The sequence below is a fragment of the Pan troglodytes genome, chromosome 6 (assembly GCF_028858775.2).
Source record: "Pan troglodytes isolate AG18354 chromosome 6, NHGRI_mPanTro3-v2.0_pri, whole genome shotgun sequence".
Taxonomy (NCBI): domain Eukaryota; kingdom Metazoa; phylum Chordata; class Mammalia; order Primates; family Hominidae; genus Pan; species Pan troglodytes.
The window spans coordinates 152,804,510-152,818,154 of NC_072404.2; the positions used below are offsets into that span (position 1 = coordinate 152,804,510).

Consider the following 13,645-nt stretch of genomic DNA (forward strand, 5'->3'; position numbering starts at 1 on the left):
AAAATCAAGAGACGTAAGGTTTTATATTCCAATTTCACAATCCATGTGTCCAACATGCCTTAAATTTTCTACCAATAAATTTGAGAAAGACAAATTGCTACTTCTCACCTCTCCTACAAGTGTGTTGCAATGCCATTATTGTGTACAAATAATATGTAAGATGGATGCTATAACATTCAAGAGGTTTTATACTAGCCATAGTACACATGAGCTCTTAAAAATGTATAAAAAGAAGGAAATATATTTTCAGTGGTGGATAGAAAATTCTGGTAATAAAGATAAAAGCTTTTTTTCAAGAATATATGGGCTAGAAAATGATGAACAATTACATAAGATTAGGTAAATCATCACTATAATTTTGCATCATGTACTTGAACTATTTTTGGAAGTCACAGAAACAAACTAAGAGGTATGAACATGTAAGAAATTTTTTGAAGCCATGAAATTATAATGGCCCTCTAATTTCAATAATGTTTCTTCAACTAATCACATATAAGGTTCTTAAAATAATCAATTCTGAAGTGCTCTTAATCTTCCAAGCAAGTCTTTCTGGCAGTAGTCACCCTTTAGGACTTCAAAGGACCCTGACATATGCCCCCTATTATTTCATAACCACTTAAGAATTCCTAGTGGATTATCAAATTATAAATCACAAGTTTCCCTCACCCACCATTTTTGTCTGAATGGGGAATAAATTCTCATAGACAGGAAGGTAAAGACAACCAAAAGTCATTAAAGGGAATCCTAGTTCAAAATAAAAACCAAACACAAGCTTCTAGTTTATAATGTGAACATGGAAGCCCAAGGGCCTATATAAATAGGCAAACACCTAGTAATACCAACAGCAATCAGCAAAATAGCACATAATAGCAGGTTACCATTAGGTGGTCAATTGCCTGATCCTGACTTAATGGGCCTGAACATGATTTTCCCTATGATTCTTCATAGAGAATAACACAACTTCATTCCAGTACTAAGTCAGATTTCACAATGTGGCAGTAGAAGAGGCCAGCCTAAAACTCCTTCTCCCTTTTCTTAATTCATTCATTTAATAAACACTTTTTCCTTGTTTGCTCTTCGTTGGAAACTATATCAAAGAACTCATAGTCTAATAGGGAAAACAGGTAAATAAAGCATGAAATTTGTGCATTAAGCCCTAGAATGTAGAAAAATAGTAGGCACAATGATAAGCAGATCAGCAAGCCCTCACAGAGGATGAGGTGAGGTGCCTAGAAACCATCTATATGGCAAAAGAAGTAGCCTCCTGTCAGAGAGAACAGTATGGATCAAAGCAGGGAGATGCGGAAAAGATGGTGAGCTCCAGAAATCTGATGTAGAATTAGATGTATTGTCACATGGCTGGAAAACAGATCATGGGTAGGAGAAGGGAAAAGATGGTAAATGAAGCAATAAGCAGTGGAGGAAGACAAAGATTCCATCATTTAGTGCTTACTAGTCCATGTTAAAATACAATATTGAAAAGCTGAACACAATTATTGGTCGGCTGGAAAGATTTCATTCTAGAGGCAATAGGAGTAGATTTTTACGATGGAACAATCATTTTGGTGCTAGCCCGGTATACAGTGTACTAGGAAAAGAAATCTAGAGGGATGGACACCAATTATGAGAGAATTTCCAAAGTCCAAGTAAGATACAAAGGGTCCCCAAACCAAAGTTCCATATAGCATATTTGTAAAACATAACTACATAGCATAACTGATCATTGTAGCCACTTAACACTTTTGTGACTGATTGGATAAATGAACAACTCCAAAGGTGAGATGGAAGAAAATGAGATATTTTCTCTTTTGAGTGAATTAGCTGTCTCTTAAAATGCAAACAATTCATCTCAACTGGGTAACAACAAATACCACTGACTGCTTGCCTTCCTTTCAGATTTAGAGTGCTCTTTGCAAATGAGTGATTGGAACATGATCCCAATGTCCATTCTGGAAGGGACTGTAGGGAATATCTACCACAAACTACCACAAAAAGTTTTATCATTTTAAGGATAAAAATCTGAGTCATAAAAAGCACAGGACTAGCCCAAAACCACAAAACCACAAAAAGTTTCTGCTGATGGGACTGAAATCAGGCAGAATAAATTAAGGCTTCACAATATTCGTCAACCAGACGGGTTGGAACAGATTTGAAAGATATGAAATTCAGCTAGGGTGATTTAAGTTTTTAAAAGTGTTTGACATTTCACATTCAAAAACCACAAAGCCAATATCTTAGAGACATTTGCTTAAACAATTATTTGCTCTGACAATGAACTGCAAAGACCAGGGGTCAAGTTTCAATCCTGAATTGGTATAAATAAGACAGATGATTCTTACCATGATCTTCTGAAGAGACTGGTGACCTAAAAGGAAATAATAAGCATGATCAATATTTTATATGATAATTATAACGATAATCAAGAATAATTTCAGAGTAATTTTACCCTCAAATTGAATTAAATGGAAAGTCAATATAGTAGACAGTGTAATTAATGTGTTGATTGCATGGTATATTTCAATCAACAATTCCCAACTCTTACCTGGATTGGTTGGATGTTACAGGTTACTAAAATATCAGTCTATGCATGGTGTCCTAGGACTGCAACAAACTTAGCTAAGTCTAGATTTACCACACAAAAAAAGAGAACTCATAGAAATGTAGTATAGATGAAATCCTGTGATGTGTATTGCCCAAGGACATGGCTCCAGCCAGGGATATAAAAAAAGCATTAGATTGGGTGTCTGTAGACACAAAGAGATCTACTTGAACAGTATAAATTGAGACAGAGGTAAAAGAAATAGCATGCACCCTTATCATTACCAGTTTTTGTTTTCACTCTTCATGGAATTTAATGTTTGAGTGAGCTGACCCTCTATTCGCTGCATTATGTCTCAGAACCCGGGAGAAACAGCATGAGGCCAGAAGGCAATCACTGAGGTTCCTCAGAACTTTATCAACAGCTTTTGCAAACTATATGTGAGTTCTGCTCTAATTATGGTAATCAGATCTCAAATGAAAAATCACATCAACCCTAAAAGGCTTGCTTCCCCCCAGCTGACTACTAGTTGAAATACTTTGAGTAGTATAGACCTAAGTTTGGAGATGAATTCACCTCCAGCTTGAAGATTACGGCTTTGACTCACACTTATTCTTTTCTGAGGAGAAAGAGAGAGATATATAACATTACATTGAGAGTTGTTGAAATTTTGAAGGGAAAGACAAGACATCACATACTTCCCCTATTTTGAAGGAGTCCTCTTCTCTGAATGATTGGCTCACTCAAGTCCATAGCAGGGAAATGGCCAAAGATAAACTCAGGAGTTTGGCAATAGAGCTGCCAATTACTATAACTAACATTTATGAGACATGAAGATAAACCTCAGGGCAAGAATCATTCAGTCAATACAAAAATGGTTGAAAATAATTTTTAGCTACTTTGGGATGCTTGATATGACTTTATCTACTGGTTAGTAAGATTATTGTTTATTATGTGAGTGAACAGTAAAGAATAAAGACACAGTGGTAAAGGAGAAAAGGCCTTGAACCTCAATGAGTGGCAAAGTATCAATTTATTTCAACTGTGCAAATCTCTTAAAGTAGACTTTTTCATGAAAACTACAGAGTCCCAAGATTTGGTGGAAAGAAAATTGGCTTCCGGGAGATGGACATGGGGGTGGTGAGCGGAAACCTGCCACAATCCCTAGTCAACACTGCCTGAGAAGCACCATTTGGCCTCCCTGGGTAGGGCTGATTTATCCTCCCACTGGATTCCCTTATTTTTTACCATCCACATACCAGCCTTTCTCACTGGGTTGTAACCCCCTTGAAAACTAAGGCTGTATCTTATTTAGAACAGATGAGCCCTTAATTAAAATGTGTTGAATTGAATTAATCTCAGTTCCGTCACACTGATATTCAGACTGACACATTCTGGAGCTTCCCAAAAAGTCATCATGTTACTGTCAAACCATCCTTAAGACAAGCTTGCCTGCTCCTAGGCCAGCTGCAAGGAAAAGTCCTAGAGACTTGAAAGTGCCTGAAGCTCCAATTGGTTATAATGTGGACACTCTCAGAGCCAAAGGACATCAAAAGCACCCAGAAACACAGGCACCCATATTCTGCCTCCGTTATTATTAAAAATAAAGTTGGGGAGGGGAGTATTGAATGAGAGGTGAAATGAAATTAGAAGCTGAATCTAAAAGAGAACCTATATTTTAAATAAGATGAGCTAATTTCTTCAGGTGCTTAGGTCATACTAGAATCAGCCACAAGGAAATATCTTTCCTCCTGGTGTTTGCTGATGAGAAGTAAGCGAAAACGTGTCTTGGATTGTTTGCAATTAATTTGTCACAGAGCTACAGGAACAAAGTAAAATTCATGCCAAAGGACAACTAAATGTCTCAAGTGGAGAGCTTGTGAAGCAAGGTCTTTGCTGGCTTTGTGCAAAAGCAAAGCCCTGATATTAAATCTGAAAAATTCCAGATGGCTCCGTTAGAGTCCCAAGGGGATGCATTCTGCAGTATGTCCAGGCAGTGGATAAAATATCAATTTCAGAGTGTTTTGTGAAAATTAGTCATGTTGAGTTTCCATGTTGAATGTCTCCCATATGCCTGGCTTTGTGGAATTTTAAGACATATGGAGTATTTCCATCCTCACTCAGTATTTCACCTTTCACTGCAACAAGTTACTGCACTGCACTACTGAGACATGCACATCATCCATTATTGCTGGAAATTGGCATAAAAAGTTAGCTCATGCGTGGATCACCTGAGGTCAGGATTTTGAGACCAGCCTGGCCAACATGGTGAAACCCCGTCTCTACTGAAAATACAAAAAGTAGCTGGGCATGGTCGTGGGTGCCTGTAATCCCAGCTACTCAGGAGACTGAGTCAGGAGAATCACTTGAACCTGGGAGGCAGAGGTTGCAGTGAGCCGAGACCGCGCCATTGCACTCCAGCCTGGGTGACAAGAGTAAAACTCTGTCTCAAAAAAGAAAGAAAGAGAGAGAGAGAGGGAGGGGAAAGAAGTTAGCTCAGGAGAGAAGAAATATTCTGAAATCAGCAATATAAGTAGTTATTTTAAGAACAGAGGTTCAATCCCAGAAACAGATAATTATCTTAAACCTGACAACTGAGGCATGCAGGAAAGCCCTCTGGTTATTCTTTTCACCACACCTGAAAGACATGTGGTTGTATCCCAGACTGTTTATTTTTCCTCCATGTATACTTTATCTTGGAGCAAGCATCTGCCCTTATAGTGTAAACTATTACTAGCATTCTTATAGCTGTCCTCTTCACTTCTTTCCTGATCATGAGTCCTTTAGCTACAGAATATTCATATTTGTTTCTGCTTTGTTTTTATTTATTTTGGTACTTTTTACATTTTATTTTGCTTAAATGCAGCAAAATAATACAAAACAAAAATTCAAGCCATGCATTTAAAAATATTTCTCCTACTAAGCCTAAATCATTATTATTCAGGTTTGACTCTCTCCATTTATGTTGATTCAATTTATTACTTGAGACCCTATTATTACCAGGCCATGTGCCAAGGGAAGGAAACACAAAGAACAATTTCAGGGAACTCATAATCTAGTGAAAAAGAAAAATATGTAAATAAATGATTATAATGTAAAAAATATATAATGATCAAAATATATATGAGGCAAAGAGGTAGCACAGAGGACAGGGAGATTGATTCAGTATGAAAAGTGTGAAAGAAGGCTTAGAAAAACAAGAATCATCTGAACTTGGCTTTGAAGAATAAAGAGGAGCTTATTAGGTAAGTTAGGAAGGAGAAGAACTCCAGGCAGAATAGCAATAGGCGTGTGAAAAGGAGTACAGATATGAAATTGCATAGAATCCTACCAGATATACAAGTAACTCAGTATTGCTAGAATGTAAAGGAGTAACAAAAGCAAGGACTTGAGAAATAAGTGGCAAGGGCCATTTCATACATGGCGTGTGGGGCCCCGGTGAAGTACTTGCAATTTACCTTCTAAGCTAAATGGAGCAAGCTTGTGAGGCAGAGAAGTCACACATTCTGCAATGAGCAGGCAGTGGAGAGTGAACCATAAAAGAACAAGAAGACAAATTAAAAGGCAGAAGTCAAGTTAAAGACTATGACTGAAAAACTTCCATGTTAGTAACACAGAAAAAAAATTCCTCTGCCCTTCAATTTTTTTGAAACCCACGGAAAATGACAGGGAGGATGAGAAATGGTAAAGGAAATACCCTCTTTGATTAAACAAGGTATTTATAAGCCCAAATCATCATACATGAAGAAGAGCTACCAAGTACAGTAAAAATAGGGCTAAGTTTTGGGGAAACAGATAATTTTGATTTTAGTCAGCTAAAGAGATATAAACTATTTTATACACAACAAAACCTATGGCAGAAAGCCTTCCACTTTGAGCCAGGGTGTTCTGCTAGCCAGAAGTAGACCCAAACCTAGAAGAGGACGCTGCTAAGCAAAAGTTTGAAGATAACAGAGACAAAGTCAAACTTAAGAGCAGCACACCAAATCACTAAGACCGACCACCCATCCCAAACTAGAAGCTCAAAAAAAAAAAAAAAAAAAAAAAAAAAAACTCACCCAATGCAAATATTACAAGTAATAACAGAAAAGAACCAGCATGACATCTATGCAAAAATACCAGAGGAGAACACAAAACACAGGCAAAGAACACACTAAAAAGATGATGGCATAAAGCAGATAAAAATGATTAATAAATCTTCGTGTAATTTAGAAATGGAGGGAAGGAAGGAGGGAAGGAGAGAGGGAGGGAGGGAAGGAGTGAGGGAGGGTGGGAAGGGGAAGGGAAGAAGGGAGGGAGAGAAGGAGGAGGGAGGGAAGGAAGGGAGGGAGGAAGGGAAGGAGGAAGGGAGGGAGGAAGGGAGAGAGGGAAGGAAGGGAAGTAGGGGTAAATACAGCATTTGTGAAATGTAAACTTAAAGAAGAAAAATGATCAAGAAATAGTTATAGGGAGGCAAAAAGAGCAAAAGTCTGCCCAGAGTCTTTGAACTAGTTGTTACTAAAGAAACTTGTGGCTTTTTCCACTGTGGTACCACTGCACTGGGAAAAAAGATTAAGAGAAGATAAATAATAATTAAAAATCTATTAAGATATGAAACATTGATGAAAGAAATTGAAAAAGATACAAATAAATGGAAAGACATCTCTTTCTCATTAATTAAAATAATTTATATTGCTAAAATGTTCATATTTTAAGCAATCTAGAGATTCTACGTAATTCCTATAAAAATACCAAAGACATTCTTCACAGATTAGTAGAAATAATCCTAAAATGTGTATGAAACCACAAAAGACCCTGAATAGCCAAAGCAATCCAGAGCAAAAGAACAAAGCTGGAGCCATCACACTGCCTAACCTCAAAATATTTGACAAAGCTATAGTAACCAAATCAGCATGACACTGGCATAAAAACAGACAAATAGAACAATGGAACAGGATAGAGAGCCGGAAAATAAACCTACATGTTTATAGCCAACTGATTTTCAGCGAAAGCTCCAAGAATACATAATAAGGAAAGGACAGTCTTTTCAATAAATAGTGTTGGGAAAAGCAGATATCTAAATGCAGAAGAATATAATTAGACTCTTACTGCACACCATGTGCAAAAATCAACTCAAAGTGGATTAAAGACTTAAATGTAAGTCCCCAAACATGAAACTGCTAGAAGAAAACAGAAAAGCTCCATGACATCGGTCTGGGCAATGATTATTTTGGACATGACCTCAAAAGTACAGGCAACAAAAGCAAAAATAGAGAAATGCGATTACCTCAAATTCAAAAGCTTCTACACAGCAAAGGAAACGATCACCAGAGCAAAGAAACAACCTACATAATATGAAGTTTCCTCAAAAAACAAAACAAAAATAGAACTACCATATGATTCAGCAATCATAAGGTAAATATTAAAAGTAAGTATTAAAAGAATGTGAAACCAGCATGCTGAAAAGATAGCTGCATTCCCACATTTATTACAGCACAATTACCAATAGCCAAGATATGGAATCAACCTAAGTGTCCATCAACGTACAAATGGATAAAGAAAATGTGGTATATATACACAATGAAATACTAGTCAGCCATAAAAAAAGGAAATCCTGTCATTTGCAACAACATCAATGAACCTGAAGGATATTATGTTAAGCTAAATAAGCCAGGTAGAGAAAGACAAATACTGCATGTCTCACTCATGTGGAATCTAAAATGTTGATTTCACAGAAGTAGAGAGTAGAATGGAGGTTACCAGAGGCTGGGGCATTTGCGGGTGAGGGAGATGGGAGACATGCTCATCAAAGTAGACAAAGTTACAGTTAGATAGGAAGAATAAGTTCAGGAGATTTATTGTATAGCATGCTGACTATAGTTAAGGATGATACACTGCATTCTTAAAAAATGCTAAGAGAGTAGATGCTAAGTGCTCTCACAATAAAATTTATAACTATGCATGGTAATGCATACGTTAATTAGCTACATAATTAATGGTTATATATATTTCACAACATCATGTTGTATACAATACACAATAATTTTATGTCAATTTTAAAATTATTTTTAAAGAACTAGAATAATAGCTGGGCATGGTGGCTCACCCCTGTAATCCCAGCGCTTTGGGAGGCCAAGGCGGGCAGATCACCTGAGATCAGGAGTTTGACACCAGCCTGGCCAACATGGTGAAACCCTGTCTCTACTTAAAAAAATACAAAAATTAGCCGGGCGTGGTGGCACATGCCTGTAATCCCAGCTACTTGGGAGGCTAAGGCAGGAGAATCACTTGAACCCAGGAGGCAGAGGTTGCAGTGAGCCAAGATTGCACCATTGCACTCCTGCCTGGACATCAAGAGTGAAACTCTGTCTCAAAAAAATAAAAAATTAAAATAATAGTTACATATTTTTAATTATATACATATCTTTATATATATACATATATATATATTTTTTTACTTTGGATTTACTCTTCCATGAATCTTGATCTGAATATTTGCTGGTGAAAGTACCCTTCCCAATATTAACCCCGCTTATGAGAAAATCCATATTGTCTCTAAAATAAAGACAACTTTTCAAACTAGGATACACAGAGAAACTTGGAAAAGAAGGGAAGCTCTTGGAAAACAAAATGCTATTTTAGATAGAATATTATGTAATTTAGCTGGTAAAAATTAAAATATTTTCATACTGAAACCAGCACAGTCATATTATGTATCCAAAAGCAAAAGTCCCTTGAGTTTTTAAAGTCACAAACTTCGAAAACAAACAAACAAACAAAAAACAAAACAAGACAAAACAGATACCTGTGTTTGAGGCAGACAGCTTCAGACAAGTCTCCAGGTTCCCAAGGAAGTAAGTTTGTTCCTCTGGAACGGGGTGTTGTCATGGCAGTCTGAATATATGAAATTACCCAACTAAACACAGCTATAATATCTTGGAATGAATCATTTTATTAGATTACTATATAGAGATATCACAAATCAGGGAACAAGACATTCAGCACATATTGGCTAGTGGTTCCTGCATTATAGACAGCACTCTATCTAAACTCAAGCATCTCTAAGAAACTCAGATACTTTTTTTAGATTGCCTTCAATCCACAAATTTTCCTTCAAAGCCTTTTATCTTTCTAGTAGATCGATTACAAGGCTTAAGGGCACTGAAAAATGTGCCCAGTTTTCTACCAGCAAAAGAGCAATACATAAAAGCAAATGAGTATTATATTTGGGAAGGCAAAGGACTTTATAAAGTATTGCACCTCTTATGATGTTTTATCGTTTTTAGTCAATAAACCTGGAAATGAAATAATGGGCGTCACGACTATTTCAGTCTTTATATCTGGTATAATATACTTTACAATAGGTTTTAGATATGTGCATTTTCTTGGTAAGCTCCATGAAATGATCAAAACTTACAAGCTGATCCTAACACAATATCCTTTTCATTTGAATAACACTGTCCAGTTTTCTTTCTATTTTTTTAGACTCTATGCATATTTTGCCTTATTATTTTTTCATCATCTCATGGCTTTAATTTAAAAGCACCCATGGCCTTCCTACTTGGCCCTTCCTCAGAATGGCTACATCATTTCCTTCTTTGGAGACAGGATGTCAATAGATTATCCATTAGTCTTTCCTAAAGAACAGAGGATAGATTAGATAAATATTGGGGATGCCTCTACATGGGACTCTTACTTTCTGTAAAGAAACATCTACAAATGAATGTCTATCTCTATTCCCAGTGTCCCCAACACATATACCTTCTACTCAGCACTGCTAAACCATCACCTGGTGGGGAGTTGGCCAAGGGATGGGGCCACCACATAGAGATGGGCTTAAGATAAACATGCAGGACAGGTGTGACAGCAGAGTTTAAATAGGCACAAGAGCATAGATTCATATTCTGAAAACACTCAGCAGTGGGATTCCCCAGGTCACAGACTGTGGATGGAGTAGAAGAGCTGGGAGATACTCATCCAATTCACGGGCCTGACTGAAATAGCCAAGGCCCCTTCATTTTCTGGCTACCATCCTGCAATAAGAATAGGAAACAAAGCAGGAATGCTGGGCAAGCTAGACACCGTGCTCCTTCTACACCCTACACAGCACACTACAAATAAGTACACCACTCCTTATTGTGAAGTTCTTGTTGGGGAACAAAGCAGCACACGTATGTCCACACACTGAAAACAACTCACTATATGCGTATTTTATTCAATTTCCCTCTCATGCCTGTCTTTCCTCTTTACTGTCTAGCTTTGGGGATGAGAACCACAGCAAAAAGACCACTTTCTATAAACATCAGGTGATTATCCATCCTACTTAGGAAGAGAAAGAGAAGCTCTTAATGTCAGCTCTGAATGTTCTTTCTCTGTCGTTTCAGTCATTTACTTGTATTTCTTTTCCCCTCTCCTGACCACAGCCCTGAGAGTTTCCTGGACTTTCTCATTTACCTTTGTCACAGTTGGGTGGAATCCAGTCTTTCCTGGATAGAACAGCCTCCCATCATGTGCTGACACCTTTTTCCTATGGTGAACATGTAAGAATGTTCATGCCTGGTCAGCATTCCCCAGGTTCCACTTTCCTCCCTGCTTCTTGAGCCATGATGCTTGTCCTCTGTTACACTCCTACGTAGTCCCGAATGAAAACTGATTTCCCAGTTGGGCATTCTCTCCAGGCACATTTCAAGGGTCTGCATCACAACTGCAGAAACATCATCTTTGTTTTTCTTCTGTTTTACCGTGAAGTGGTGATGCTACACAAATTCCATCTATTTCCTAAAACTGTTGGTAGACAAGAATCTTCATTCCAATCAAGTGAGCAAAGGTATGATTTACTGTGCTGTGAAAGCATGGGTGCAGATTATCATCTCTGTGCAATAGCTTTCTTCCCTTGAGCATCTCTCAAGGGTGCATTGCCTATCCTGGAGAACTAGTTTGCCAGGCCTATGACATCATTTGGAGGACCCAAGGGAGAAAGAATGAGACCATGGATCTATGTGACATCTTCACCATTATCACTCTAGCCCCAAAGCATCTCTAATTGGGTAAAATAGGACCAGAAATCCCACAGCACTGCAAATCTCCATCGACTACATAATCCGCTCTTTGTTTGCTTTTGGTCCTTCTAATTATGAATATTTCTCTTAAAACAGTGAACAAAGCACATACAGTAAAAGAGAGCAGGCGAGAATGAGAGTGAGAGATGAAAGTTACAGCAAACACACAGAGTGGCATTGAAATGAGAGAAAGACAAACACATTCTCTATTCAAGTGGTCACAAACCCATTCAGGGAATGCCAAGCAGCCTCAAAGGTAACATTCACAACCAACAGAGGGAAGGGGTGCAGAAAGAGCAAAACGAAAGGAAGAAGACAGAGATGAGCATTTGTGTGGAGGGAAGGAAATCATTTCCAGCATGTAAATAATAAAGGCTGCTTGGTGAGTTCCTCATTTGATACAAATTTCTACCAATTCCCTTTATTATCATAATTTCCCAGTCTTTAAGACTCACCTACCCAAATATATGCCTTGATGACCCCCATGTGAGCTGGGCTTGAAATATCTTGTTGTTTTTTTTTTAAATAGATTCCTATATTTAGATATATTTGGCTTTTAGAAAATAGCACTGTTGAGGTTGGGGAGATATTGGTCAAAGGCCATATAATTACAGTTCAGCAGACTAAGTTCAAGAGATCCATTGTACAACATGGTGACTTTGGTTAATAATGATATAATATATTCTTAAAAAATGCACAGAGAGTGCATATTAAGTGTCCTCACCACAAAAATAACTGTGTGATGTAATGCATTCATTGATTAGCCAGGTTCAGCCATTCAACAATGTATATGTACTTCAAAAAATCATGTTGTACACAATAAATATATGCAATTAGTCAATTAAAAAGTCTAAAAACTAATTAAAAAAAAAAACACTGTTTTACCTTTAGCATTTACAATTCCATACTTTCTGTATACCCTCCTCAGTTTGCTGAGTCGCCTGAATGTCTTTCGAGTATAAAATTTTACTGCCACCTACTGTTAACTTTTAAGAACTGCAACAAAATGAGGGCAAAGCAGTTTGAAATCTGAGTAGAGAGATTGAGGAAGAATGGGCGACAGTGGACACAGAAAAGAAACAGATAAAATAAAGAGATGAAGTTGGAGAAAGTAATACTTCACAAGCTTATTTATCCTGACGATGTAGCCATCACATTTTAGCATTCTGTAGACAAAATGAAAAAAGAAATAATTAAACCCAGCACAGTTGTGAAGCAATAAAGGATGGGTGGCTTGCCTTTAGAAATCAGTCTCTGCAATATAGTTGCCAGCCCACTTTCTAAAAAAAAGGGTGAAGAAATAGAAAAGGCACATTATTCTAAAATCCAGACAACGGAGACATACCCGGAGAGCCAGGAGGAAGGACCCTTTAGAAAAAGCCAAGCTGCCAGCTTTATCCTAGTGACTCTGGGAACCCCGGCCAACAGCTTCTGTTGAGACATAATCCATCTGGATTTTGTAAATGTGGACTTCTTTTTTTTCTTTTTAAGCATAAGTTGAAACATGAGGGAGCTCTGGATTGTGAAGGCAAGTCACATGAGAGCCACGTTTAGTCTTAGCACGTGGGGCTTATAAGCAAGGCACCTCACTTATCTCGTGATCCCGGATATGCAATATCTCCCTGTGGTAATTGAGTAAGGGCTCAGCCACAGCTACTTATTTTTAGGAAATCCAAATAAGGACTTCTGATCCCAGTTTTAGAAAATGGGAGACAAAACTAGGCGGGGTTGGAAGCTGGTTTGGCACCTCTGAAGATAACTGTAACATACCCCAGAAGCTTTCTGACAACATCTCCTCCCACCCCACCCTTCTCAGGAGAGGGTGGGAACAGAATCTAAACATTGTCTGCTTCCTCCTGACTCTAATGTGTCTAAGGACAAGAGAGTTTCTCAGTTATAGATCAGTTCGAGGAGCTCTGTGAAAAAAAATATAATGAATGCAGATAAATCATAGTAATATCGAAAACAAGAAATTAAAATGGGCTCGACAGACTGTGAGAATAATTCAGTGACTCCAGTGTTAGATATTAAGAACTGCTATGTACTTAACTCTATTCCAAGAGCTGTG

General features: G+C 37.7%; 1 protein-coding gene across 29 annotated transcripts in view; it reads right to left on the bottom strand.

Annotated features, from left to right (window-relative positions):
* The window catches only part of DGKI (diacylglycerol kinase iota), a 496,276-nt gene that overhangs the window by 86,353 nt on the left and 396,278 nt on the right, over positions 1-13,645 (bottom strand). For all 29 annotated transcript variants that reach the window (XR_010159013.1, XR_010159015.1, XR_010159014.1 and 26 more), the window contains one exon: positions 2,340-2,365. Coding sequence is in view for 25 of the 29 variants with exons in the window: in XM_063815623.1 (XP_063671693.1) it covers positions 2,340-2,365 (26 nt within the window). In the remaining 4 variants the exon portion in view is untranslated. The remainder of the gene's footprint in view (positions 1-2,339; positions 2,366-13,645) is intronic.